General features: G+C 35.0%; 1 protein-coding gene across 1 annotated transcript in view; it reads right to left on the bottom strand.

Annotated features, from left to right (window-relative positions):
- Positions 1 to 27,949, bottom strand: part of DYNC2H1 (dynein cytoplasmic 2 heavy chain 1) — a 366,248-nt gene that overhangs the window by 26,793 nt on the left and 311,506 nt on the right. The window contains exons 85-86 of the mRNA XM_060018033.1: positions 14,403 to 14,492; positions 4,016 to 4,125 (exon numbers count right to left, since the gene is read on the bottom strand). Of these exons, the coding sequence (XP_059874016.1) occupies positions 4,016 to 4,125; positions 14,403 to 14,492 (200 nt within the window). The remainder of the gene's footprint in view (positions 1 to 4,015; positions 4,126 to 14,402; positions 14,493 to 27,949) is intronic.

Here is a 27,949-nt window from a genome sequence, read left to right on the forward strand (position 1 = left end):
AGCTGTGGTGTACAGCGGCTGCCCTCTGGACTGCTTCTAGGGCACCACTTGAGTAAGTGCCAACAATGGCCACCACAGCCCACCCAGGGTCCACCCTGGGACTAAATCACCTCTGCATTCCAAAGTCAAGTCTTTTCCCTGGTCCTGGCCACCCCAGATCCAGTGCCATACTGTGGCATGGACTAAGAGGGGCCAGAGCTTTTGCTTAGCTCAGTCTGGGGTGTATGATGAGGCAGTCACGGGAAACTCAGCAGCCACTAGAGCAGACCTCTCTCCACCTTGCCCCAGAGGCTAGCCAGTGCACACACACTCCTCTTGAATGGAGCCCAGGATTCTCCCAGCCCTTCTATTTGTCACAGTGTTCCTCCAACCAGTGAGGGGGCTTATTTCCTCCATGTAGGACCCCAGGACTGGGATGCCTAGTCTGTGGCTTGACCCACTCACTCCCCAGGGCTAGGGTCTGCCCATATAATCACCCTTTTCCTCTGAGTCCCCTCTCTGGGGCACAGGTCCTGATTTGATTGCTTTTCTTCCCTTCCTACCTGATTACATGTGTATTTTTCTTACAGCCTCGGTTTTAAAGGAGTCCTTCTACCAGTTCCAGTTAGTTTTCACTGAGAAATGCTCCTCCTGTAGATGTATTTCGGATTTGTTCAGGGGAGAAGATGAGGGTCACATCCTCTTATGCAACCATCTAGTCTCCTTAATCCATTTTAACTTTAAATCATTTAATTTCTTTTTTACATCTTCATTGGAGTACAATTGCATTACAATGTTGTGTTAGTTGCTGCTGTATAACAAAGTGAATCAGCTATATGTATACATATATCCCCATATCCCCTACCTCTTGCGTCTCCCTCTCACCCTCCCTTATCCCACCCCTCTAGGTGGTCACAAAGCAGGGAGCTGATCTCCCTGTGCTTTGAGGCTGCTTCCCACTAGCTATTTTAAATTTGGTAGTGTATATATGTCCATGCCACTCTTTCACTTCATCCCAGCTTACCCTTCCCCATCCCTGTGTCCTAAAGTCCATTCTCTATGTCTGTGACTTTATTTTAGTTGTGCCCCTAGGTTCTTCAGAACTATTTTTTTTAGATTCCATATATACGCCTTAGCATATGGTATTTGTTTTTCTCTTTCTGACTTACTTCATTCTGTATGACAGTCTCTAGGTCCATCCACCTTACTACAAACAACTCAATTTCGTTTTTTTTTATGGCTGAGTAATATTCCATTGTAATATGTGCCACATCTTCTTTATCCATTCATCTGTCAATGGACACTTAGGTTGCTTCCATGTTCTGGCTATTGTAAATACAGCTGCAATGAACAGTGTGGTACATGACTCTTTTTGAATTATGGTTTCCTCAGGGTATATGCCCAGTAGTGGGATTGCTGGGTTGTATGGTAGTTCTATTTTTAGTTTTCAAGGAACCTCCATATGGTTCTCCATAGTGGCTGCATCAATTTACATTCCCATCAACAGTGCAAGAGAGTTCCCTTTTCTCTACACCCTCTCCAGCATTTATTGTTTGTAGATTTTTGATGATGGCCATTCTGACTGCTGTGAGGCAATACCTCACTTTAGTTTTGATTTGCATTTCCCTAATGATTAGTGATGTTGAGCATCCTTACACGTGTCTGTTGGCAATCTGTATATCTTCTCTGGAGAAATGTCTATTTAGGTCTTCTGCCCATTTTTGGATTGGGTTTTTCTTTTGATATTGAGCTGCATGAGTTGTATATTTGGAGATTAATCCTTTGTTAGTTGCTATGTTTGCAAATAGTTTCTCTCATTTTGAGGGTTGGCTTTTCGTCTTGTTTATGGTTTCCTCTACTGTGCAAAAGCTTTGAAGTTTCATTAGGTCCCATTTGTTTATTTTTGTTTTTATTTCCACTTCTCTAGGAGGTGGGTCAAAAAGGATCTTGCTGTGATTTATGTCATAGAGTGCTCTGCCTATGTTTTCCTCTAAGAGTCTTATCGTGTCTGGCCTTACATTTAAGTCTTTAATCCATCTGAGTTTATTTTTGTGTATGGTGTTAGGGAGTGTTCTAATTTCATTTTTCACATGTGGCTGTCCAGTTTTCCCAGCACCACTTATTGAAGAGAGTGTCATTGCTCCATCGTATATTCTTGCCTCCTTTATCAAAGATAAGGTGACCACATGAGTGGGTTTATCTCTGGGCTTTCTATCTGTTCCATTGATCTACATGTCTGTTTTTTTGCCAGTACCATACTGTCTTGATTACTGTAGCTTTTGTAGTATAGTCTGAGGTCAGGGAGCCTGATTCCTCCAGCTCTGTTTTTCTTTCTCAAGATTGCTTTGGCTATTCAGGGTCTTTTATGTTTCCATACTAATTGTGAATTTTTTTGTTCTAGTTCTGTGAAAAGTGCCAGTGGTAGGTTGATAGGGATTGCATTGAATCTGTAGATTGCTTTGGGTAGTATAGTCATTTTCACAATGTTGATTCTTCCAATCCAAGTATATGGTATAGCTCTCCATCTGTTTGTATCATCTTTAATTTCTTTCATCAGTGTCTTATAGTTTTCTGCATACAGGTCTTTTGTCTCCTTAGGTAGGTTTATTCCTAGGTATTTTATTCTTTTTGTTGCAGTGGTAAATGGGAGTTTTTCCTTAATTTCTCTTTCAGATTTTTCATCATTAGTGTATAGGAATGCAACAGATTCCTGTGCATTAATTTTGTTTCCTGCTACTTTACCAAGTTCATTGATTAGCTGTAGTAGTTTTCTGGTAGCATCTTTAGGATTCTCTATGTATAGTAAGTATCACATCATCCGTAAACAGTGAAGGAAACGATAGCAAAGATCAATAAAACTAAAAGCTGGTTCTTTACGAAGATAAATAAAATTGATAAACCATTAGCCAGACTCTTCAAGAAAAAAAGGGAGAAGACTCAAATCAATAGAATTAGAAATGAAAAAGAAGTAACAACTGACACTGCAGAAATACAAAGGATCGTGAGAGATTATTACAAGCAATTATATACTAGTAAAATGGACAACTGGAAGAAATGGACAAATTCTTTGAAAAGCACAACCTTCTGAGACTGAACCAGGAAGAAATAGAAAATATAAATGGACCAATCACAAGCACTGAAATTGAAACTGTGTTAAAAATCTTCCAACAAACTGTGATTAATTTTCCAACAAAGAAAAGACCAGGACCAGATGGCTTTACAGGTGAATACTATCCTTCTCAAACTCTTCCAAAATATAGCAAAGAGAGGAACACTCCTAATCTCATTCTATGAGGCCCTGATACCAAAACCAGACAGATGTCACAAAAAAAGACAACTACAGGCCAATATCACTGATGAACATAGATGCAAAAATCCTCAACAAAATACTAGCAAACAGAATCCAGCAGCACATTAAAAGGATCATACACCATGATCAAGTGGGGTTTATCCCAGGAATGCAAGGATTCTTCAATATACGCAAATCAATCAATGTGATACACCATATTAACAAATTGAAGGAGAAAAAACATACGATCATCTCAACAGATGCAGAAAAAGCTTTCGACAAAATTCAACACCCATTTATGATAAAGTCTCTCCAGAAAGTAGGCACAGAGGGAACTTACCTCAACATAATACAGGCCACATATGACAAACCCTCAGCCAACATCATTCTGAATGGTGAAAAACTGAAACCATATCCACTAATATCAGGAATAAATCATTTAAATTTAAATAGCATCATTTGACTTCTGCCTACCATATTGGACACAATAGGTCTAGATAAATAAATGACCAAAATTTTAAAAATTGTTTTGCCTTTTTCAATTCTAATATAAAACACATCATAATTGAAAGCAGTGTTCTCTAAACTAGAAGTTTACTGTTATTAAACGTCAAGTATTAAGAAATAATACAACTATCTGGATTCAACAATAAATTTATTTCTTGACAATCAAGGGAATGTGATCAGAAGTGAACAAATCAAAGTATAATTACACTCTCAGACAAATAAGTATTTCATTCTATTTACCTTGCAGTTTCCTGGCGAAGCGCATTGAGAAATGTGTCTGGGTGGAAGAGTTCTGATAGGTCAAGTGTATCGGAGAGAAGAGTCTGGTTTTCAGCTCTCTCTACCCAGTTCTAGGAGGAGGGAGATACACGAACACACATTTAAAAACTTTGCAAACTTGAAAGATAAAGATTGGATACAGATATGGTGAAATAGTTCCCACTAAAAACCAAACCAAACCAAAAAATACCCTCTCTTGGTCCTTCTTCTCACCAGCTATTATCCTATTGATATTTATCTGTGCCACTTCATAACAAAAAAACATTGTCTAATTTCATCTATAGTATTTGACCTTTTTAAAACACTTTGACCTTCTTAAAACACTTTCTTCTCTTGGCTTCTCAATCACTACAGTCTCCCAGTCTTTCTTCTGTCTTCCTGACTATAACTTCTTGGTGTCCATCATTGACTCCTCCTCCTTTCCTGGAATTCCCAATATTGGGGTGTACTCAGGACCATTACTTGGTCAATCCTATAGTTTTAAAGACCAGTATGCTTATGATTCCCAATATTGTATCTGCTACTCCTTCCTACCTGTTTCCTGTCACTTACTTTTCTGACATTTCCACCATGATGTTTAACAGTTATCTAAACATGTTCAAATCAGAATTCTAAATTTGCAAGACCACCTTCCTCTTCTCTAGGAAATCTTCTTTATCACCAGAATCCTTCAGCTCAGTGAGAAATTCAATTGATTGCTCAGGCCAAAACCTTGAAATTATTTTTTATATCTCTCCCATGTCCCACAGCCAAATTCACAGGTCTGATATAAAAATCTTAGCACTTCTTCATTTCCACATCCACCACCCTAATCCATAACACCACCATATTATCACTTGGATTACTGCAATAACCTCTTAACTAGTTAGCCTGTTCCCTGCCTACATCTGTTTTTCCCTCAGATATGTTCATGATTTGCTTTCTTACTTCATTCAAGTCTCTGTTTAAATATCACCTCCTAAGTGGCCTTACCGGACCACTCATGCTGAAGTGTCACCCTTTTCAACCCATTAACTTTCTAATTCCTTTAATCTACATCAATTTTCTCTACAGCATACTGATATTTATTAGATATAAAGTTCAGTTCAGCTTCAATATTTCATCAAGATCTACTATTTGCCTTCACCTTCTGGCAGGCCCAATAAATAGATGCTTACTTTAAAAATGTCCTGACATTCCCAGAAATGAATAATATAAATATGTGTATAAGCACAGATGTTACTACCCTATCTAATAAGTGTAACAATGTTGCAAATGCCAACAAGGTATGACATTTAGATTTATTTAAAATATTAGATTATTTACTATCACATATAAATGGGCATTTTACATGCCACTTGGAGTGAAAATAACTCCCTATGTGCTCTATAGGATGAAATTCTCTTGCTCTAAACTATAAATGAGAGTTTATTATTGCAAGAGTAAAGTTTTAAAAATAATCGTGAAAACTGTTAATTTTATATAAGAAAATTAAGAACTCTAGAGTTCAATAAATAGAGAAATTGATAATTATTACAAATATTGAGAGACTACAATAGCTAGACAAGTGTAAGGAAAAATGTTGGAAGCATTTTAGTCAAGAAATATTAATAAAAATTTAACTAGTATGAAGAATAATATACATATTTGGTTATCTTGAAATTCAGACCTTTGTAAAATTGTTTGACATACTTGCATTTGCAACACTAAATAAAATTATTATTAAGAACAAAATTTAATTGTAGGTTACTTAGTTTTATTTAACATGAGTCCTTCAAGTTCTAGTTGGGAATACTTTCTATCTTGTGAGAATGAAGTAACAATGAAATATTAGCTTTGCCATCTTGAATTTTCTCAAGGAGAAACAAGGCCCTAATATCATTTACAAAAAACTCCAATATAAATCATCTTCAATCTAGGCATAAACAATTTTTTAAAATACAGAAAAGAAAGAAATAAAGAAAAATTAGATACATCAAATATTTATTTTCTCACTTTTACAATTTCAAAACAATAGACATTAAAAGGAATATTTATTTAGGAACAATTTTTCATTGAGGTTTCGAATTTGTGGCGGTTAAAAAAAAGCCTGACAAAATCATTAATATAGATTAACAATCATTTTCAGGACATGAAGTATGAGGAGTTTTGAGATTTCTTTAAGCTATAGACCTTATGTTCAAGGTTCTTCCTAGAAAACATGTTACTGAAATATATTTTCCTAAACTATTTTTACTATTCACAAACAAGTTAATATTATTGGTAGTAATATTAAATATTCTACTTTAATATTATGTGCAATAGATAAGCGTATATATCTTAAAGTCCTTTTAAAGTGTGACAATGTGTAAATTAACAATGAAACCAATCGCCGCTTTTCTTGCTTGTGAAGAGTTTTCCAGCTGCATATAGCTAACAACAAAGTGAACCTGACAGAAGATACATTATAGAATGGAAAATCAGCATGCACTTATCATTGACAATGATGGTGAGGACTATGACTGATTTAGGAATCAAAGGTACACATGTTTTGTTCATAACTTTCCATTGGGTTTTCAGAAATAATAACAGTATTTGATAGGATAGACTTATTGACTATAGCAGAAAAATTGTCAACTACTTTCCTTCTTCTTCTTTAACCAAAGATAAAACTACATGACATAAAAGACATTTTTCAATTGTCTTGTTTTATACTAATAAACTATGTTCATACCAGATGTAATAGAATACTTTAAGTGGTAAAAATGGCTGTATAAAGCAAGGAAAGCCTTGAAACAGTGTTTTGAAAATAAGGGTACCAACATAGCAAATGTTACTAACAATCACCGGTTACTTTCAGGGAAAGCAATTTGTTTGTTAGAACCTGCCAGTTCTTCAAAAAACCAAACTTGTCTTAAGAGTTTAAATTCTCTGCATGTTTTCTGCTGTAAAGATCCCCTTATTGTGATACTCCAGGTAGCTGCTGAAATTGGTATGCATGTGATAAACGCTGAGATGCACATAAAAATTCAGAGAAGATTTTGTTATCTTGAAAGCCAATTATGTTGCTATACTGTCACATTTCTAGACCCAAGATTTATCTTCTGCAAGCAGTACAAATAGCATGGTTTATAGGATTGCTTCTATAAAACTGCCAATCATCATAGACTACTGTTTAGTATTCCAAATGTGCAAGAGAGTTGACTACAGGCAGAAGTAATCAGCTGACAGTATTGAGAAATTATTGTCTCTGTACAAAATCTGACGCCTAAAATTCTGTAATTCTACTGCTATAGTAATAGCTATATTTTATTGGATAAAATTTCAGATATACTATACCCTAAGTTCATTCTATAATGGTGATAATCCAATTTAAAGTTTGACTGTATGTTAATCTTAAATCTCAGGATTTTGGCAAAGATGTATTTTTCTATGCAATTCTAATTTAATGTATTTATTTATTATATATCTCCACTAAATGTAGAGATTCTTATTGGCAGAGCAATGAATGGCACATAATAAAAATTCAATAAACATTCACCAAATGATGAATAAATTAAAGAATATGAATAAAAAATACCCGTAAGGTAGCTCTTCTAGCTGAGTATAGTACATGAAAATAGGGATGCTGGAGGTTTTTGACCACATACAGACTATTTTTTCAATTTTGTTTATGTAAGTTTTCCTATGAATATTTTTACGGAGTACCCAGTATGTGTAAAACATTGCAGTAATGACTGTGAAAGTTACTGAGTTAGGGGAAAAAAAGAGATTCCCTTCTCAGGAATGCAAAGTATTGCAGAACCTTGCAAAATTGATTAAGACACCTCAGAAAATGAAAGAAAAGTAAACAATGTAATTTTAATAAAATTACTTTTAAAGTTCAAGATCTTAAGAGAAAATTAAACAAGCCTTCAAATGTTAGATGGTGGAACAGAGTATAAAGTTGAACAATAGTGTTCATTGGGTAGATTTAAATAGAAGCTAAAATCTCAGAAATATCTCATGGGTACTACAAAAATACATCTCAGCAGGTGTATGAATCATGATGATTGGGAAGCATGAAAGAGATTTATGTCAGTTTGCTTGAGAATAACCCTAAGATTGACTGAATCATTCATTTATTCAACAGATATTTATTGAAAAACCTACTTGTGTAAGCCACTGTTCTACATGCTTGGATAGAGCAGTAAACAGACAAAAATCTCTGCCCTTATCAAGCTTCCATTTTAGTGGAGGAATACAGAGAAAACAAACAAACAAACAAGTAAAATATATACACTATTAGGTGGAGATATAGGCTATGGAAAAAAATTTAAAAGGGAAACAGGATGTAAAGTATCAAGGAAGAGGAGGGTTACAATCTGAAATAGGATGGTCCTGAAGGGATAAAGAAACTTCTTTCCTTGAAAAAAAAAAAAAGAAGAAACAAGGAAAAAAGAAACTTCCTTGCAGATATCTGAGGGAGAGCATTCCAGGTAGAGGAAACAGGAAGAATAAAGTCCCTTTGAGGGAGTGTGCCAGGCTGTTCATTGAAAAGCAAGGAGACCAGTATGGCTGGAACAGAATAAATTAGGAAGCAAAAAGTAGGAGAGGAAATCAGAGAGGTAAACGGGCCAGATCTTGTAGGTTGCTATAAGGATTTTGTTACTCTGGATGAGACGAGAAACCGTGGGGAAATTTCCAAGAGAGGAGTGATATAATCTGATGCTTTAACCAGAATATTTAGACTGCTGGGTTGAGAACTGACCAGAAAGGAGACCAGGGTGGAAGCAGGACTAGTCAGGTGGCAGCTGCACCAATAATGACTTCAATCAAGGTAGTAGCAGTGAAAGTGGTGAGAGGTGTCTCAGAATATATTTTGAACATACAACCAAGGTAATTTTTCTGATTGAATGGATGCAGTATATGAGAGAAGAGTTAACAATGATTCCAAGACCTTGTGCCTATGCCTCAAGAAAGGTGGAGATGTCATTTACTTTTACGGGAAAGACTGCGGGTAGCACAAGTTTTTCAGTAAAGGGCAGGAGTTCAGTTTTGAATATGTTAAGTTTGAGATGTTTATTAAACATCCAAGTGAAAATACTGAGTATACACCAGAGTTAGGGGAGAATACTGGGCTGGAGCTATAAATCTGAGAATAATAAAAGTTTAGATGGGATTCATAGGCATGAGATCACTATGGGTGGAGTACAGATAGAAAAGGACAGAGGACTGTGCTCTAGGGAATCCAATTAGAGATGAGGGAATAGAAAAGCCAGAGAAATAGACAGATAAAAAAACAGAAGTGTGTGGTGACCTTGAGGCCAACTTATAAAAAAGTTTCAAGGGGTAGAAACATCTTTTAAAAATGTTGCTGATAGATATCAAAAACTCTGAGATATTATTATAGAAAGGGAATTTGAGTGTGAGTTCTATCATTTATCATACACATTTTGTAAACTATTCTTGAATATGGGGTTTTACTTTTCGCATCTTTAAAAATGGAAATAAAAATATGTACCTCATATATTATAAATATTACTAGATTGTGTCTAAAGCACATGTATGCCTGAGATCCAAAATATGCTCAGTTCTTATAAATATTCATTTTTCTTTCTATCCTTCATTTGATCATTCAAAAAGTTTGAGTATATGTTTGAAGTGGTGCACTGAAAGAAAAGAAAGTGATCTGAAGCTCAAATATAGGTCACTAGTACATTTTACTGCTAGGGAAGTAAGAAGAGCTATTTAGATGAACCCAAAAAGGGTGTAACGAGCCACATTTCTAGATCTAGAAATGCCAGTCTGATGTATTAGTGATAATTAGGGTTAAAGGGGAAGAAATAAGAGCTAGAGGCTCACAGATATTTTTTTTTCAGTGAAGAATTAGTTTTCTTGAAGTGGGCCATAGAAGTAAAATGCAAAGTGAAAAAGTTAAAGCAATCTATGTGGCTAACAACAAGCATCTTTGCAGACATGCGAGAAACTGTGTGCCTGAATATTTGAACAAAAAATAGGAAGCAGCACCTAAAAAGAATCTCAGAAAAACATAAGAGTGAAGGGGCTGATGCCTATACTAGGGAAAAATATGCTTCCCAGCGTTCCACAGTGGGAGGGGATGGAAGGAAGCAACATAACATTAGCGTCTGCTGATAGAAAAGGTACTTTGGTATAGTCTACTACACAGTGCCCAAATGAGGCCTAATTCAGACTTAATTCAGGCCATTACAGGAATGGAGATAGCATTAAGTGCTTCTAGGTTGTAGTACTTCTGCTATTTATTCCTAGAGTACTGCACTTCCTTTATCATTTTGATTGTTGTGGCTTATTTGTTGTCTTTCCTGATAAACTCTAAGGATAGTTTATATGTCATGCTGAATGGCATTTATTAATAATAATAACAACAATAATAACTAATTCTTTTTATTGCTTAAATCACCCCAGATTTCAAGGACCTTAACAGTTGATATAAACAAGATTCCATCATAAGAATGATGGGTGGCAGGATTTGGTAGTATATGAGTGTACCAGCCACTGGCTCGAGTTAGGCCAAAAAAATTGTGTAGAGTTCAAGAAGTCACTATAAATTTTAAAATGAAAGAAAGAACTTACTGAGAAGCTCAGTCCTAAAAAATGGGCATGAAAGCTTGCCAATGACACATGGCACCCCAAGTTTGGTTAGCAGTAGAAGTAAAATGAGACATTCAGGAGCCCATTAAACATGTGCAGAATACTGGGTCTGTTTAGCACACCCAAGCCTAACTGGGTACTCGATATGAAGGTCTTATATCCTTAAACAGAATCAACTCATGAGCTAGGTTGGAACAGAAATTGCAGGCGTAGAGTCAAGGGATCCAACTGTGAGAAGTTGAAAATATGAAGACAGAGGGAAAAAGGCAAATGCTGACCCCACAGATTTATGAACTGGGTAGAGAACATGCTGGAATTTAAAATGATCAACACAGAAAAATCAGACTATACTAGGGAGAACTTCTGTAGAGGCTATTCGGCAGGCCAAAGGGGAAACAAACTGGAAATCAGGAACCAAAGAAACTCTCAGAAGATGTTATTTCTGAAGAAAGAGCAGAAAAACTCGAAGTCAGGAAAATAATTCTAGGGTCTCAATAGGAAATAATATGTTATATATATTATATTATATTTATATATCTAGTCCATTCATTTGTTCATTCATTTATTCAGAAGGCAGTATGCTACGTATTAGAAATACAGTGGAATTATTATTTTTTCAAAAGTCCTTGCCCTAAAGGATCTTAGAGACCATAGGATAAATGACTGCAAGACTCTCTTTGGCTGAGACTGCTTGGGTACCTAAGGGTTCTCTGGCTCTCTCTAAATCACCAGCATTGAGAGGACAGTCTCAAACCCATGTCACCCAGTAGAGTAAGACTCTCTCCATATTGAAAAATGATCCTCTAAAACATAATCTGATTTCTCTCCTTAATATCCCACAGTGTTCCCTTTTGCCCTTATGATCAAATATAATCATAATCTGATTTCTCTCCTTAATATCCCACAGTGTTCCCTTTTGCCCTTATGATCAAATATAATCCCTTAATACATTATCATAACATGGCCTTTCCTGCTCCACCAGCCTAATCTCTGAACACCCCTCCTTGCGCTCTATGCTCCGCTTTTAGTTATTAAAAGTGCATGGCTTACTCTTGACTCTGACCTTCCTCTTGTCTGGCACAGTCTTTCCTCTTGTCCTCGCTTGGTCTATTCCTACTAAGCTTTCAGCTTAAGCATCACTTCCCTGTTCCCATGTAGGTTAGGTACTCTTGCTATTTGCTCCCATAGTACTAGACTTCCTTTGTCACTCTCACTGTTGCTGTTTATTCGGTTGTCTATTTTTTCTGATAAATTGTAAGGACAGTTCCTTGGGACACAATGTATATCTATTTTGTTTACCATTCTATATTCAGCAACCTCAGCACAGTGCATGGCACCAAGATAGAATTTTTAATTGCTAAATGAATGAATGTAAGAAATTTAAATTCTGTGAGGCAGAAACTGTATCAATTGACTAATCATTTTATCTCCAGTACTTCACTCAGAGCTTAGCATAAAGTTGTTGCTTATAATATGTTTGACTGACTAAATAAATGAATGCCATCTTGACCCAGTCACTCTCACCTTATTTGCACAAAACCCCTGTATTGATCAGGCACTATGTGTAATACTCTCAGTAGCTTGTTCTGTTTCCTATATGTTATGCCCTAAATGAAAGGCTCTGGGATTTTAAACCATGGCTGGAACTGGGCTCAACCTGCTGTGTACCTATTTGGAATCAGTCTGATCATTACACTTTCATAAATAACCAAAAGCTGCCATTTTCTCAGATCTCTGAAAATAGTACTTCTAATTCTCCCTGCCCTCCCAATATTCTCAGCCCTTTCTTCCCCACCTAAGTAGCCACGCTGTTCCTCTAAACTTTGTAAGTTGCTCTGGTTACTTATCTGTGAAACATAAAAGGCATGTATGAAATCAAAGGACCTGGCAGACCCTTGACTAGATGGAAAGTGAATGCCAAACACTAAAGGTTATCTTAGGGAAGCAGATATCTGTACATTCATAACTGAAAAAAAAATATTAAGGCAGGAAAACAATAAAAATATATCCTTAAGTGGTGACATAAATGATGAATTATTGCATATTCCCTAGGTAGAAAGATAAGATAAACTATGGTCAAGCCTGAAAATTATCCTGAAGGTTAAAAGGATATTTTATCATTATAATTAAGGCTAAATGCCTATAAAGCTTTTTAGAAAATCACACAGTGAAAAAGTTTTCAGTTTTGATGATCAGTATACAATATACTCAGTATGAATAATCATGCCAGAAAATTGTAATAATTTATGTAAAACTGCTTTAAATGATATTAATTTCAGTATCAATAATATATTTATTATATGCACAAAGCATAATTATTAAGCATACTTACACGTATAGTGTAATAAAAGCTACCCATTGGCAGCAAATAAAGTTTCTGCCCTTTATAAAATAATCTAATGCAAATAATACTGATACATACATTAAGTGATAAATTATCACAGCCATGCAATTATAACATACCAAGGACTTCAGAGCATTTCTGTATTTTTCTAAGAGCACCGATGGACTATTTGTCCTTCCTCTTCTGACTTCTCTATCCTTCCTTCCCTCCATTTTTCTGGCATTTACTGATAGATTATATCTGGACATATACACAGTAGATAGGAAGATGGGTAAACCCGAGTCTCTGCCTTGTTCTTCTCTACCTGCTAATTTTAAACTCATTTTCAGATCCAGTAGTTTCTTCTTCAATAATCCTACAACTGAGAGGTTGATTATACTGGAAGCCAAATAAACATTCAGATGAGTTCTGGCCCCTTCAAAGGAATACCATTGGCAGACTGGCAGCATAGAGTAAGAGGAGAGGAAAAGATGAAATTACACAAGGCAAGGCCCCCCTAGAGGAAGTGTCTAAAGAGATGAGAGGAGATGAAATCAAGTATACAGCTCTACGGATGAGGCTTCAACAGCAGAAGGTCAACTACTTTTGTATTAGAACAAAGATGATGAGGGTGGGTTTAGACAAATTTGTAGGTGGGAGGGAAGGGTAGGCATTTTCAAGTGGTCATATTTCATAGCTTGAATTTTCTCTGTAAGGTAAAAAGCAGGGTGTTCTGCTAAGGGAAAAATTAAAGATGTGGACAGGTATGTGCACTACTAAAAAAAAAAAAAATGAATGAGGATTGCTGTATCTAGAAGGACACTGATCAAGTTACTCCTAATAAGCTGATAGGACAAAGAATGTTATTTGTGAAAGCAGTGTAACAAGCAGAGGAAGAAGGCAGTAAGACAGTGCAAAACCATACAGGAAAAGTGGTACATTGCGTGCACCAACTGACCTATAACATTTGCTATTCCTTAAAAAAAAATAATCACCTTGTCTTTCTCCGTCTATATCGTTCCTTATTCTGTTCAATTTTCCTTCATTTACCTGACTGGGCCACTCTGAAAAAACTTGATCAATTTGGAAAAAAACAAAACAGAAAAAAGCAGCTCCCTGTAGGGGAGACATACCCTAAAGCAAATTAGTCACAGTTATGAATAAGTTTCAGTTACCATCTATATGATCCATCTATATTAAAATTGTAGATTTTTCTCTAAATTCTCAAAAATTATGAAAAGCCACACTACACAGAGAGAACACAGTCTTTTTGTTTTGTCTTTTTTTAAAGAGTGCTAGGTAAAATCACAGATGACAGAATAAGAAAGGAATATACGGTGCTCTATGAACAAAATCATAATATTTTCACTAGTTGCTAGCAGAATGGTTAACAATATGAGAGTTTGTAGTACAATCGTCATACAGTCATACAATTACTAAATAATTTCATCTTACCTGTATTGCAAGGGCACGAGCTACAAGACCTCTAAGGTATTGTAAAGGATCTTCTGGACCTTCCCACTTGCTTTGCCATGTGAGAGGACACTGCAATTTTAAAAGGATCAAAATTAAGTTTACATATACAATATTACATATAAAAGATCTTTTAACATTAGTGTGATGGGGAAACTATTTTGGCATAATTCACATTATGTGTATCATGAATTCATTTCATTAAGATATGTCTTTTTTCTATTTTATACATAATATCAATAATGTATATGTGTCAATCCCAGTGTATGTATAAAATAGACAACTGATGGGAGCATACTGTATAGCACAGGGAACTCTACCTAATGCACTGTGGTAAACTAAATGGGAAGGAAGTCCAAAAGGGAGGGGATATCTGTATGTGTGTATGGCTGATTCATTTTGTTGTGCAGTGGAGGCGAACACAACATTGTAAAGCAACCATACTCCATAAAAAAATTAATAAAAAAACTTTTTAAAAAGATATGTCTTTTCTTTGATCTTATCTCATTAAAATTGAATGATAAATAGAGTCAGAATGAATTGACCTGTTTCTCTAAAAGAAAATATTTTTAAGTAAAAATTCTTGAAAGAATAAACAAATGAACATAAACCAGTATATAGAAAGTAGCAAACCATGTTTTCTTGAAATGATATGTAATGAAATCAAATTAAATTTCACAAATTCATTTTATAAGTAGTAAAGACAAAAAACAACTAGTCTTGTGTCCCTACAGAATTACAGAAATTTTATCTCCCAAACCACACCAGATATATGACAAAAAGAGAATAAAACAGAAAATACTCTAAATTAAAGAAATAAATAAAACCTTTCTAAAAAAGTTACCTTTTTAATATCTGACCTTCTTTTAACTGACATTCTCCATTAATAAATTCATTATAATATTCCTTTTCTGTGAGAGTTTTCTGGATTTTTCAAATATTATGTAACTATCATTCAAACTTAATATTTATTTTTCTCCAGTGGAATAATAAGGAGAGAGCATCAATTTCTTAACCCAAAACACTGTCTGATTACATAGCTGAGAAACTACTCCAGGCTAGAGTATATCAACAATGTATGGAAAATGGAAATTGTAAGATAACAAACCTTACAGTGAAAAAAAGACCTTAGAAAACATCTAGTTCAATTACTCTAGGTGAATGAAGTAAGCCTTCTTAGGAATATGGTAGCTAAGTGCTGGAGCTATGCTGTGAACTGAAACAGGTGTGATGACTTTAAAACATGATCCCTAAATCCTTTGACAATTCTGTGGAGACTTGAAGTCTGCTCTTCTTCTTAAGTAAGTGTCCTGTGAATATAGCAGAAGTGATGTGGTTCCAGTTTCTTAAGAAATTGGTTGCTTGTATTTCCTGTCTTTTGTGACTCTTGATCTTGGAACCCATCCAACATATTGTGAAGTCCAATTTTTGGAGAGGCCCATGTGGAGATGAACTGAGGCTCCCAGCTCTCAGGCAGCACTGACTTGCCAGCCACATGAGTGAGCGGAGTGGAAGAGACAAGCTTTCTCTACCAAGGTCTACCCAAATTTCAGCTCTGTAAGCTTAAAATAAAATGATTTTTTAAAAATTATTATGTTTTAACCTGGTAAGTTTTGGTGGGATTTGTTATACAGCAAGACTTAACTGATACAGTTCTTTGGTATCCAGAAGCAGGGTTCTACCTTAACAAAAACCTAAAACATATGGCACTAGATTTGAGACTGAGTGGTGGGCTGAAGCTGCAAGAACCTTCAACAGAATGTAAGTGAAAACATAAAGGGCTTCTAAGAGAATAGTGGACGTCTAAGGGACTTTGAGGACTTAAAGGAAAGGGAGGAAACAATCTCAGACAGACAAAAGTACTCTTGGGACCTTAAGGGCATGCCTTGCAGATCCTTTCTGTTAAACAATAAGGCTTCAATGAATCTTAAGGGTGTTGTCCCACAGCCAACACACAAGAAGCCTAAGGTAGAGAAAAAGGCTTATCACAAGATTTATGGCCATAGTTTTTGTCTAATGTGAATCTCAATGAGATTCAAAGCAAACTCACAATCTTAGAATACTGTTCTGGTGTAAGTTTCATCTGTTTGGGATTAATGGGGAAAAGAGGGCACAATTAAAAGAGAACTTTGGACCCCAGAATCCCTATGGGTGGGAAGCAGGTTGAGAAAACCACTCAGCTTCAAACATGGCTAAATCTTATTGAAATGTATGGATAATTAAGAGACGAGAATCAACAGCTCAGAGGGCAAAACCAAGAGCCATGGATAATTATTCCCAGGGAACAATATGGAATCCTAATAAAGGAACTGAAAACATAAGCTTGCTTAGATTTCAGAATTGCTAAGGACATGTGAGCCTCCCATTTCCTCATTTTTTGAGTGGGAATGTCTATTGCAGTTACTTGTCCTACCATTTTATATTGGGTTTGTAGGGGACAATAACTTATCTCTGCACATCATAGGTCTTTAGTTGAAAACCATGCTTGAGAAACTGTTTTTGAAGAACCAAACCCAAGAAGCCTCACCCATACTTCCACCTGATTTTGATGACAACATCCGGCCTGAGGCTGTAAAGGAATGAGACATCTCGGGAAACATGGAAGGAGATGACTGCATTTTACATGTGGGAGAAATGCAAATAATTTGTGCCCAAAGGGCAGACTGCAGCAGCTTCAAAACATGGTCCCAAAATTACTTGATACTCTTCCCATTGAGAGTTGAGGTCTATGTCCACCCCACCCCTTGACAACCCGACCAATAGAATAAGGGAGAAGTGACGCTTTATCAGTTTTCAGATCTAGGTCTTAACAAATTCACAGCTTTCATTTCCTCTTTCTTGGGGTATACACTTTTAGAACCAAGATACCATGTTGTGAAGAAGCCAAGTAGTCCATATAGAGAGGCCCATGTGGAGACATCTAGAGAGCAACCAAGGCCTCTAGCCATTAGTCCCGATAAACTACCAGCCAATAATCAGCACCACCTAGCCAGCCCCGTGACTGAGCGTCCATTAAGTAGACCCTCCTGTTCTAAGCTGAACCGACTCAGCTGGTGTCACACGAAGCAAAGACAAGCCTTCCCCACCAGACCCTGCCCAAACCACACACTCATGAGCTGAATAAATGATTGTTCTTGTTTTCAGCCATTAAGTTTCAGGGTAGTTTATTACGTAGCAATAGATAGCTGATAGGTCAGGTTTTCACATTCTAAGTTTTATGCTTTTCCTGTTGTAGAAAGAGAGCTCCTTTATATAGTGTTTAATTACATAATGTAAGTTACTGGTAGGCAACCTTTAAGGTGCTCCCAGTGACCCCTGCCACTTGGCATTCATCTCCATCCTTGTGAAATTCCCTCACCTTGAGCATGAACTGGTTTTAGGGAGTTGCTTCTAAGGAAAGAATACGGCAAAAGTGATGAGAAGCCACTTCTGAGAGTAGGGTACAAATATTGTGACTTCTGTCTAGCTCACTTTCTCTTCATCTCTTCCTTGTTCACTCTGTGTGAAAAAGTTGCATACTGTGGGTTGCTTTATGTAGATGCCCGTCTAGCAAGGAACTGATATGTCCAGTCAACAATAAGTGAGGACCTGAGGGCTGCCAACAGCCATCCCATAAGTGCTCTGAGAGGCTGCAGTAATTGCAGCCCTGGTGACTGCAGACTTGTGGGAGACCCTAAGACAGAACACCCAGCTAAGCTACCCCCAGATCCCGACTCACAGAAACTGTAATGTGATAACTTTTCATTGTTTTGTGTCACTAAATTCTAGGGCAATTTATTACACAGCAATAGATTAACTAAGAGAACTATCAATATTAGTGTCAGATGTAATACTTTCATTCAATACATATTCAAGTCCTTATTGTCCATCCATTCAGCAATTACTGAGAGCCTATAATGTGCAGGCATTATAAGGTCCTGGCTATCATGGAGCTTACATTTTACTGGGGGATAAAGGCAATATACTTATTTCTAAATATATTATAAGAAAAAGACTACACAGTGCTAAATCCTATGTAGAGAATTACAACATGATATGTGATATGACCGAAGTAATATGAAATGATAGTGATATGATAGAAGACTATGAGGAATAAAATCTTCACCCTAAAGAGCATTAGAAACCAGTAAAGGAGATACACAGCTAATGTCCCTGATGGTGTTTTAAGGATGACTTATATAGCATGTTTCTGGAGCTAAGAGGAAAACAATGATTTAATCAAAGAAATCTTAGTAAAGGAAGTACTGTGAAGCTTTGAAAGTTGTGTTGAATTTTGACAAAGGTAGACATAACTGGAGGGGACTTTTTAAGCTAACATTTATGTGTTAGTAACTGTGCTGAGTTTTGGATATGTACCAGAAGCAGGTACTATTGTAATTTCCATTTCACAGAGGAGAAAATGGAGACACAAAGAGAACAGCATATCCAAAATCACAGAGCTGGAAAATGGCAAGTCCAAGATGTGAACCCAGGTAACCTAACTCTAGAGTCTGTCAGCATTAATTCTGCCTCCAACGTATTTTACATTTCTATAATGTAATTTCTATATTACACCATTTGAGATTTGTCAACTGAAAAAAAATGCACAATGTGAGAGTTGTGCATTAAGTTTTACTTGGGGCAAAATGAGGACTATAGCCCGGGAGACAGCATTTCAGATAGTTCTGAGAAACTGCTCCAAAGAGGTAGGAGGGAAGGTGTATGATTTTGTGTGTGATTTTGATGAAGGAGGAGTACATGTAATCAAGCACATATTTTTTGCAGAAGGTTGCTGCTAGTTTTGTGAAGATTCAACATGACAATTATGTATTGGGAATTAAAGTTATAATTATGGGGAAACTAAGGCTTAGAGTAGGTTTATTTAACTAAACTATTTTTTTTAATCTAAATGGTAGAGAACTTGAACCCAGGTCTAACTCTAAATGTAAACTTTTTGTTATCCCATGCTTTTCATGAAAGATGTCATAAAAGCAAAACAGGATACAAGCAGATTTCCTAATTCACTCTTTTTCAAGCATCAATTAATTAACTGACAACTCAGCAATAACCTGTTAAATAGCTGCTATTTGTCAATCATTTGTTAGGTCCTGTGGATACAAAGTTATAACACAATCCCTGTTCACAGAAGTTTGCACTAGAGGGTGAAATAAATAATAAAAGAAGACAGCTACAGACAATACAGTAAGTTCCCTGATAATGACAAGCACTGTGCTCGTGAAACACAGATGTAAGGTACACCAAATTCAAACTGTGCCTAAGGACAAGAGTCAGGAAAGGCTTTCTGGTGGAGATAATGCTTGAGGTGAGTCTCAAAAGATAAACAGCTTACAGTAAAGTAAAGAAGGACAGTAAGAAAAGGAAGGGGCATTAATAAAAAAGACATGAGACAACTGGGCTGATGGTCAGACCATGAAGCTTTTGAATGTTTATACTGAGGAGCTTAATCTGGAAAGCAATGATAAAACTAAATTACACTTTAACTAGGGAAGTGACACAATCATATTTGGATTTTAGAAAGATTATCCTAGTAGAAATAGGGAGAACAAGCATTAGGGTGATGAAACTGCAGTCAGAGAGGTGAATTAGGAAGGTACTGTAGAAACACTTGTGCAGCACTTGCATGTGCAGGCACTGTTCTCAGCATTTCACCTGTATTAACCCTTCAGACTTCACATCAACCCTCTGAGATGGATAGTTATTACTCCCATTACGAACATTTAGAAACTAAGGTAGAGAAAGGTTAAGTGACCTGCACAAGTAAACATTCTAGTACATAATCTTGGATGTTTTAAGTTCCACTCCGCAACCTTAATATGTTTACTATATGAACTTTAAAAAAAAGGACCACAGTTAGTAACTCTTTTCCCTTTTCATTTAATAACGTAATTATCTATACTACTGACAAACACCACTATCCTACTAATAAAAATGACGTGCTGATCCTCACACATGAGTGAGACACTGGTAATCCAGTATCTGCACACTGCTGAAGTTAAGCCAACACTGGATTATAGTTTTTGGAAATGAATCGACTTTCATTGGACTCAAGCTTATTGCAGTGTCTGACACAGGGAGACGGCATGGAAATTGCTATTTATTTCAAGCACTAGAAGTTGCACTGGGATTTCACCGTAGGTGGGAAAACAGAATTCAGTTTACATTTTTTTTAAAGAAAAGGAAAAAGGAAAAAAATATATAGTTCATTGTAATTTCAATTTCACATGAAGTGATTAACCCATATGGGCAGTTTACAAATTATCACTAACTCCTATACTAGCCATAAGTTACAAATTTGTACAATTAATTAAATTAGCTAAAATCCATTTTACACACATATACATGATTAGAGAGTTATATTTCAGAAGGATAAAGATAGCTGCAGAGTAAAACACTCTAATAATAGAGCCCTTACTATATAGAGAGAGTCTAATAGAATAGCCTCTCTTCTATTTGGAAGAGAAAGTATAACTCAGAAGATAATTTGTGATAAAAGTTAGAATGCATTCTGATTTAATCTTACTAAGACCTTTACTTAGAGCCAAAGATTTCAATTTTCTTAATAGTACAGAGAAACAATCTATAAAACAGCACCAGAACAAACTAAGGACTTTCAGATACAAGAGATTTATTTAACTGAATTATTTTCTTTTAAAATATGAATCCTATTTTAAAAATCTTTTTATTTTGTGTCTTCCCTTTAAAGAGAATCATATTATTTGCTTTCTCAGGACATGTAACTTCTGTTTTCCATTAAAAAATTATAAAATACTTATGAAGAGATTATACTAAGTTATAAAATGTCTGGAAAGGTAGAAGCAATCCATTGATGGATGAATGGATAAACAAAATCTGATACAGACCTTCCTCGACTTACAGTGGGGCCACGTGCAGATAAACCCATTGCAAGTTGAAAATATTGCAAGTTGAAAATGCATTTAACACACCTAAACCACCAAACATCATAGCGTAGGCTAGCCTATTTTAAACGTGCCCAGAACACTTACATTAGCCTATGGTTGGGCAAAATCATCTAACACAAAGACTATTTTATAATAAAGTGTAGGATATCTCAAGTAATTTATGGAATACTGCGCTGAAAGTGAAAAACAGAATGGCTGTATAGATACAGAATGGTTGCAGTGTATCAGTTGTTCACCCTGATGATTGAGTGGCTGACTGAGAGCTGCAGCTCTCTGTGCTGCCCAGCATTTTGAGCATAAGGTACCACATATCGCTAGCCAGGGAAAAGATCAAACTTCAAAATTCAAAGTATGGTTTCTACTGAATACATATCATTTTTGCCTCATCATAGAGTAGAAACCACCTTAAGTCGGGGACCATCTGCATATACATACAATGGAAAATTATTCAGCACTGAAAAAAAAGGGAAATACTGACACATGCTACCATATGGATGAACCTTGAGGATATTATCCTTAGTGATACAAACCAGTCACCAAAAGACAAATGCTGCTTGATTCCACTTATATGAGGTACCTAGAGTAGTCAAATTCATAGAGATAGAAAGTAGAATGGTGGTTGCTGGGGGCTAGGTGGTGGGGGAATGGGAAGTTGTTTAAATGGGTAGCGTTTCAGTTTTGTAAAATGGAAAGAGTTCTGGAGACTGGTTGCACAACAGTGTGACTGTACTTAACATTACTGAACTGTACACTTAAAATGGTTAAAATGATAAATTTTATGATATATGTATATTGCCACAATTACAAAACTTCATTGGAAAAATGTGAGAAAGGAAAAGAAGAAAGCAGTTTCCTTCTTGAGTCTATGTCAACATTGTGTGCTTGATAATATTTTTGTTACCCACTTTGAGCTCATTGAATACAGAGACCGTGTACTATATATTATTCCTATCTCTAGGGCCTGGCATGGTATAGAGAGTCCATGGTAGATGGTCAATAAATGTTTGCTGAATATTATTTATTATATCATCCAATTACTAATTTTTTAAAAAAAATCCCAGCTCCTCCTCCATCCTTGCACATTTTGAAAAAAATAGAGTTATAAATAAGATGTCCATACATCCAATTTGCCTAATGATCCCTATTGTCCCAGAGTTCCATCCAGGTAGGAGTCCCTTTCACTCTTAAAACTATAGTTTGGGTGATAAATTTGAAGGTCACTATAGTTATTTAAAAAATTCAAATTTACATAACAATTTGAAGCCAAGAGGTCAATTTAGGGATTGAATCATGACCTCATTAGCACAAAAATTTAACTAAATTAACCCAGAATTACCAAAAAAATTGAAGAGTCAAGCAAGGAAATAAACAAACCAGATAACTGGTAAAACATTGCTGTTGTGATGAGTAGTACAGCATACCAAAATAATTTTAAAGGCACCTTGAGAAAGGATCTGATGATTGAAAATGGCTATTGGTGGAGAATGATAAATTCTATTAAAAATGTATGTACATTTTAAAACAAGTATTATTTAATATCTGTCTTTCCAATATGTAACAGATTCATAGCATCCTCAGCATAGCATACACATACAACTGGAAGTATTAAAAATACTTATAATGAAGCTTTGGGAAAGATGATAAGTTAATCATCAAATATGTTCAGCATGTAAAATGATCTATAAATTTTTCCATCTAATAAAATCTAATAAAAACAGATTAAATGTATATTTACTTCTGTGAAATTTATTTCAAAATAATGTTCAACATGTTGAACATATGTCGAATATATGTTTTTACATTCTCTGAGATTTTAAGAATTTATGGATTCTTTCTGCAATGTTTTCTGTGATAAACTCATTTAGGACAATGTCATGTTGGTATAATTAAATATATGTATATTTTCTTGATAAAGTGTCTATTCAAATCTTTTTTCTCATTTTAAAAATTGGGATGTTTGTCTTTGCATTTTCAAATTGATTTCTTTTTAATATTTCTGGATATATATTCCTTGGTTAGAGGTATGTCTTGCAAATCTTTTCCCCTAGTCTGTGGCTTACTTTGAATTTTCATAACAGTGTGATCAATTTGGGGATAATTTTTGTATATGTTTGGAGGTACAGGTGTATGTATTACTATTATTATTATTAGGCTTTTGGCTATTTGATTGTTTTACTACCATTTGTTAAAGAAATTTCCCTGTCTCCATTTAATTGCCCCAGTATATTTGGTGAAAATTAATGGATCATATATCTGTGGGTCTATTTCTGAACTCTTTATTCTGTTCTATTGAGCTATATACCTATCTTTCTACCATTACCACACTGCTTTGATTATAATATCTTAATAAGTCTTGAAATCATGAAGAGTAAGATCTTCCATTTTACTCTTCTTTTTCAAAACTGTTTAGGCTACACTAGGTCTTTTGCATTTTATTCAAATTGAATTCTCAATCACTATAAAAGAATTCTACAGAGGATTTTTATCGGGACTGTGTTGAATCTCAGGATCAATCTGGAAAAGACTAATATCTTAACAGTAATAATGGGTCTCCTGATCTGTGAGCACAGTACAACTTTCACTGCATCTTTCCATTTATTTAGGTCTTTTTAAATTTCACTCATCAATGTTTTGTAGTTTTCAGTATGTACAAAAGTTTTACACATCTTTTGTCAATTTTATCCCGATATATCATCTTTCTGCTATTATTACAAATGGTACTTTTATATTTCAATACTCAATAGTTTGTTTCCAGGATATACATCATTTTTAATGTGTTTACCAAAAGCTTGCTAAACTTAAACTCTCTTACTAGCCTTAGAGCTTTTATATTTCTTAAGATCTTGTGAATAGTTCATTATATCCTCTACAAAAAAAAAGATAGGTTTCCTTCTTCCTTTCCAGTTTGTATGGCTTTTATTTCTTTTTCTTAACTTGTTGTGCTAGCGAGGACCATCAGTATAATGCTGAAAAGAACTGGTGAGACCTCAATGTTTTATTAACAATCTTAGGGGGAAAACATTCAGTCTTTTACTCTTATGTTAGCTATAGGTTTTTCATAGGTGACCTTTATCTGGTTAAGAAGGTTCACCTCAAATTCCAATTTAGTGAAAGGTTTTGTCATGACCGGATGCTGAATTTTGTCAAATGCTTTTTCTGTCTCTATAAAGATAATCACGATTTTTAAAATTAGTTATTAAAATGGTAAATAACATCAATTTTTTTTATTAACTCAAACTTGTATTCTTAAGATAAACCACACTTGGCTATCCATTTTTATACTTTTTTTGATTCAATTTGTTAAAATATTGGTAAGAATTTTAGTGTCTATATTCATGAAGGAAATTAGTCTGTAGATTTCTTTTATTATGATGTATTTGCTAGGTTTTATTACCAGGCAATGCTGGTCTCACAGAAAAAGCAGGGAAGTATTCCTGCCTCTTCTATTTTCTGAAATAGTTTACAGATTTGGTATTATTTCTTCCTTAAATATTTGTTAGATTTCACCAGTGGATTCTAGGAGCTCTCTTTGCGGGAAGGTTTTTAATAACAAATTCAACTTCCTTAATAGATATAGGCTATGGGTTACCTATTTCTTCTTGAATGAGCTTTGGTAGTTTCTATCTTTCAAGGAATTTGTACATTTCATCTAACTTCATCTAAATATATTCTCTTATCATGGCAAATGATGGTTATAAGTGAGGAATACTGAAGCAGAATTCCAAGATACTAGAGACTCTGGGTTTTTGCGGGCCCCTTTGTTCTTACATAGATCAATAGAAACTGATTTCCATTTATAAGTATACATAATCAAATTTTTAATTGTAAGTAAAGCTAGAGATGAGGGGGTGGGGCAATTCCATCCTAGTATTTAGTAGGCCTGTGGAGATGAGTATGTGGAGTTCAGTCTTCATAAGGCTGATATCTGCCTCTTGTTACAAAGACTACCATCTAGCTTCATGATCAAATTAACAAAATATGCAATGAGAGATGAAGTGCAAAGAATACTGATCTAGGAAACACAACGTCAGGACTGCAGTACGGGCTTTGACACTTTACCAGAATACCAACTCCTTTCAGCTTCAGTTTTCTAATCTAAGTAAAAGGAAGGTGATGAGAGTAGAAAATTAGATGAGGGCTACACAAGTGCACCATAACTGGTAAAATGTTATATAAAACATAAGCTACTACTTTATTCTAATTGAAAAATGCTAATTATTCAACATTAATAATTATCATTTGGTAAAATAGTTTGGGTATGACTTTTCTAAGAACTTATTTGTATAAAGGTAGGTAAATTTTAAAAGGGGGGCCTTTAAGAAAACATGGGGTCTCCAACCATTTTATAAGAACCATTTCATCTTTCCTTTTCTCCCAAAGACTGGGAAATCAATGACGGAGGTGGCACAGGTGGTTACGAAGTGGAGTGGGGATGGCACAAGATGAGGAAGCAGGTGCTACTGACATTTTTATGAGACTTCTGACTACAGAACAGCGTTTCTCAAACCTTAGCATGCATCAGACCCACCTCAAGGGATGGATAAAAAACAGATTGCAGGGCAGCACACTTAGAGTTTACGATCCAACAGTCTGAGGTGGGGCCTGAGAATTCATAAATTTACCAAGTTCTCAGGTGATACTGATGCTTTTGGTCTTGAGACCATGCTTTGAGAGACACTGCTATAAAGAAGACCATGGCAGAGAAAGGAGTGAAAGGAAAAACCTGTCTAGCAGAGGAGATCTTAACTCTTAGATATCCTGAAGTTACATAATAAAGCTTTATGTGTGTGTATATATATATATTAAGACAGTGCATCTTTTTCCTTCAATTTTAAAAACTGTCAGTGATCTGAAAAAGGTTAAACACCAGTTGTTTGGAAACTTATTTTAAAGAGTCAGGATCCATTAGCAATTGTGCTGTATTGTTGAGTGACTCCCTGATTTAAAAAATTAAAAAGCCATTTAGTGTTACTACCCAGTACATTAGGATAAACTGAAATATACAGGAAATACTTACATTAGCTTTTTAAAAAAGCAACGAAATCTATTAATTTCTACAAAGTGGTAATACCCTTAGTGATTGTTTAGTAAGAAAGATGAGGTAATTTAGTGTTCTATCTTTTCAATTTTTGCATATCTTTTAAATCATGATTTAAAGCCTTTGTTCTAATATGTAAAAGAAAAATAACAATATTCTACAATATCATTGTCCTTAACAAACAAATTATAAGTATTGTAACTTTTTACAAAAAAAGTTTCAGTAGATCACCAGAAAACTGTCAAGGAAATAAAAGTCATAATTCTCTTTAGGAAAATTCTTAGTCCAATCATTTCAGATACAGTAAAGAAAATGTCAAGTACTGAACTATTTCCTAAATTACATTAAATCATATCACATAATTCAAAATTTGTCACATTCAAATGTAATAAAACATTAAACTTTTATCGTGAAATAAATGCGATAGTACTAGATTCAAATTTTTGGTAAAGCTAATTAGAAAGTAAATGTCAAAATTATTTTACTGATCTTATCCTAGTGAAAGTCAGCTGAGTCTCATTTGAGTTTCACCAAACACCCTGAAATATTTCCAAAGCCACTATCTGTGATAGAATTTAAATATGCTTTGTAAAACACATTTTTTATCCTTTGAAAGAATTTTAACAAATTCACTTTCATGCAAATTATACAAATATTTCAAAAACAGTGATATTTCAGAGGCTATATTTCTTAAATCAAAGTGTAATGTAGAATACTTAATTTAATAAATTAACAATGAGATTGCATACATCTTACATAAACATATTTTTAAGAAATAAGTCATCAGGTCCTGTTGCTATACCAAATAAGAAATACTTAGAAGATCTTAATGGGCCAAGGGAAAAGGAAGAAATGTTATAAAGAATTAAAGCTCTATGACCCTTTTCTAAAATACCATTCTTTGGTCTTATTCAAGGAAAATGTTTCATATAATAAAACCCATTTAGTTCTTTGTTATCTGTTAATATTGTAAGCCACATTATATTACAATCATAAAAAATAATTTAAGTTATTCATTTTTTTCAAGTGTTTATGCCAAAGATTACCCAGATGGTTAACAGTAGAAGCAAAACAAGAAACCATGTTTGCCATTACCTTCCATATTTTTCATTAATATTACATAGAACCCTCTTGAACTACCCTGTTCTATGCCTTAACGACCTCTAACTGAGATGAATAAATAGTAACGTACATGGTATCCCTACTTCTATAAACTCATTTTCCACAATTTTATCAGATGAATGCTCCAAAAGCTGTTTTTCACACAATGACATTCTCTTAAAGTAACAGTGACAAAAACAACTAACATTTAGAGGGTACTTCCTATGTGTCAAGCACTTTACTCATGATATAATTTAACTTTCATAACAATCCCATGATGTAGGTCCCTTTATTACTCTCATTTGACAAATGGGAAAGGTAATGTATTGAGAGGTTTAAGTGACCCACCCAAGGTCACACAGCTACTAAGTGGTAGAATAGAATGAAAGAGACAGACCTATTCTGGAAGCCACATTCCTAGCTATTTTATTACATTATATCTACATGAAAATATTCTTATTGCCTATAGC

The sequence above is a fragment of the Delphinus delphis genome, chromosome 8 (genome assembly GCF_949987515.2).
Source record: "Delphinus delphis chromosome 8, mDelDel1.2, whole genome shotgun sequence".
NCBI classification, from domain to species: domain Eukaryota; kingdom Metazoa; phylum Chordata; class Mammalia; order Artiodactyla; family Delphinidae; genus Delphinus; species Delphinus delphis.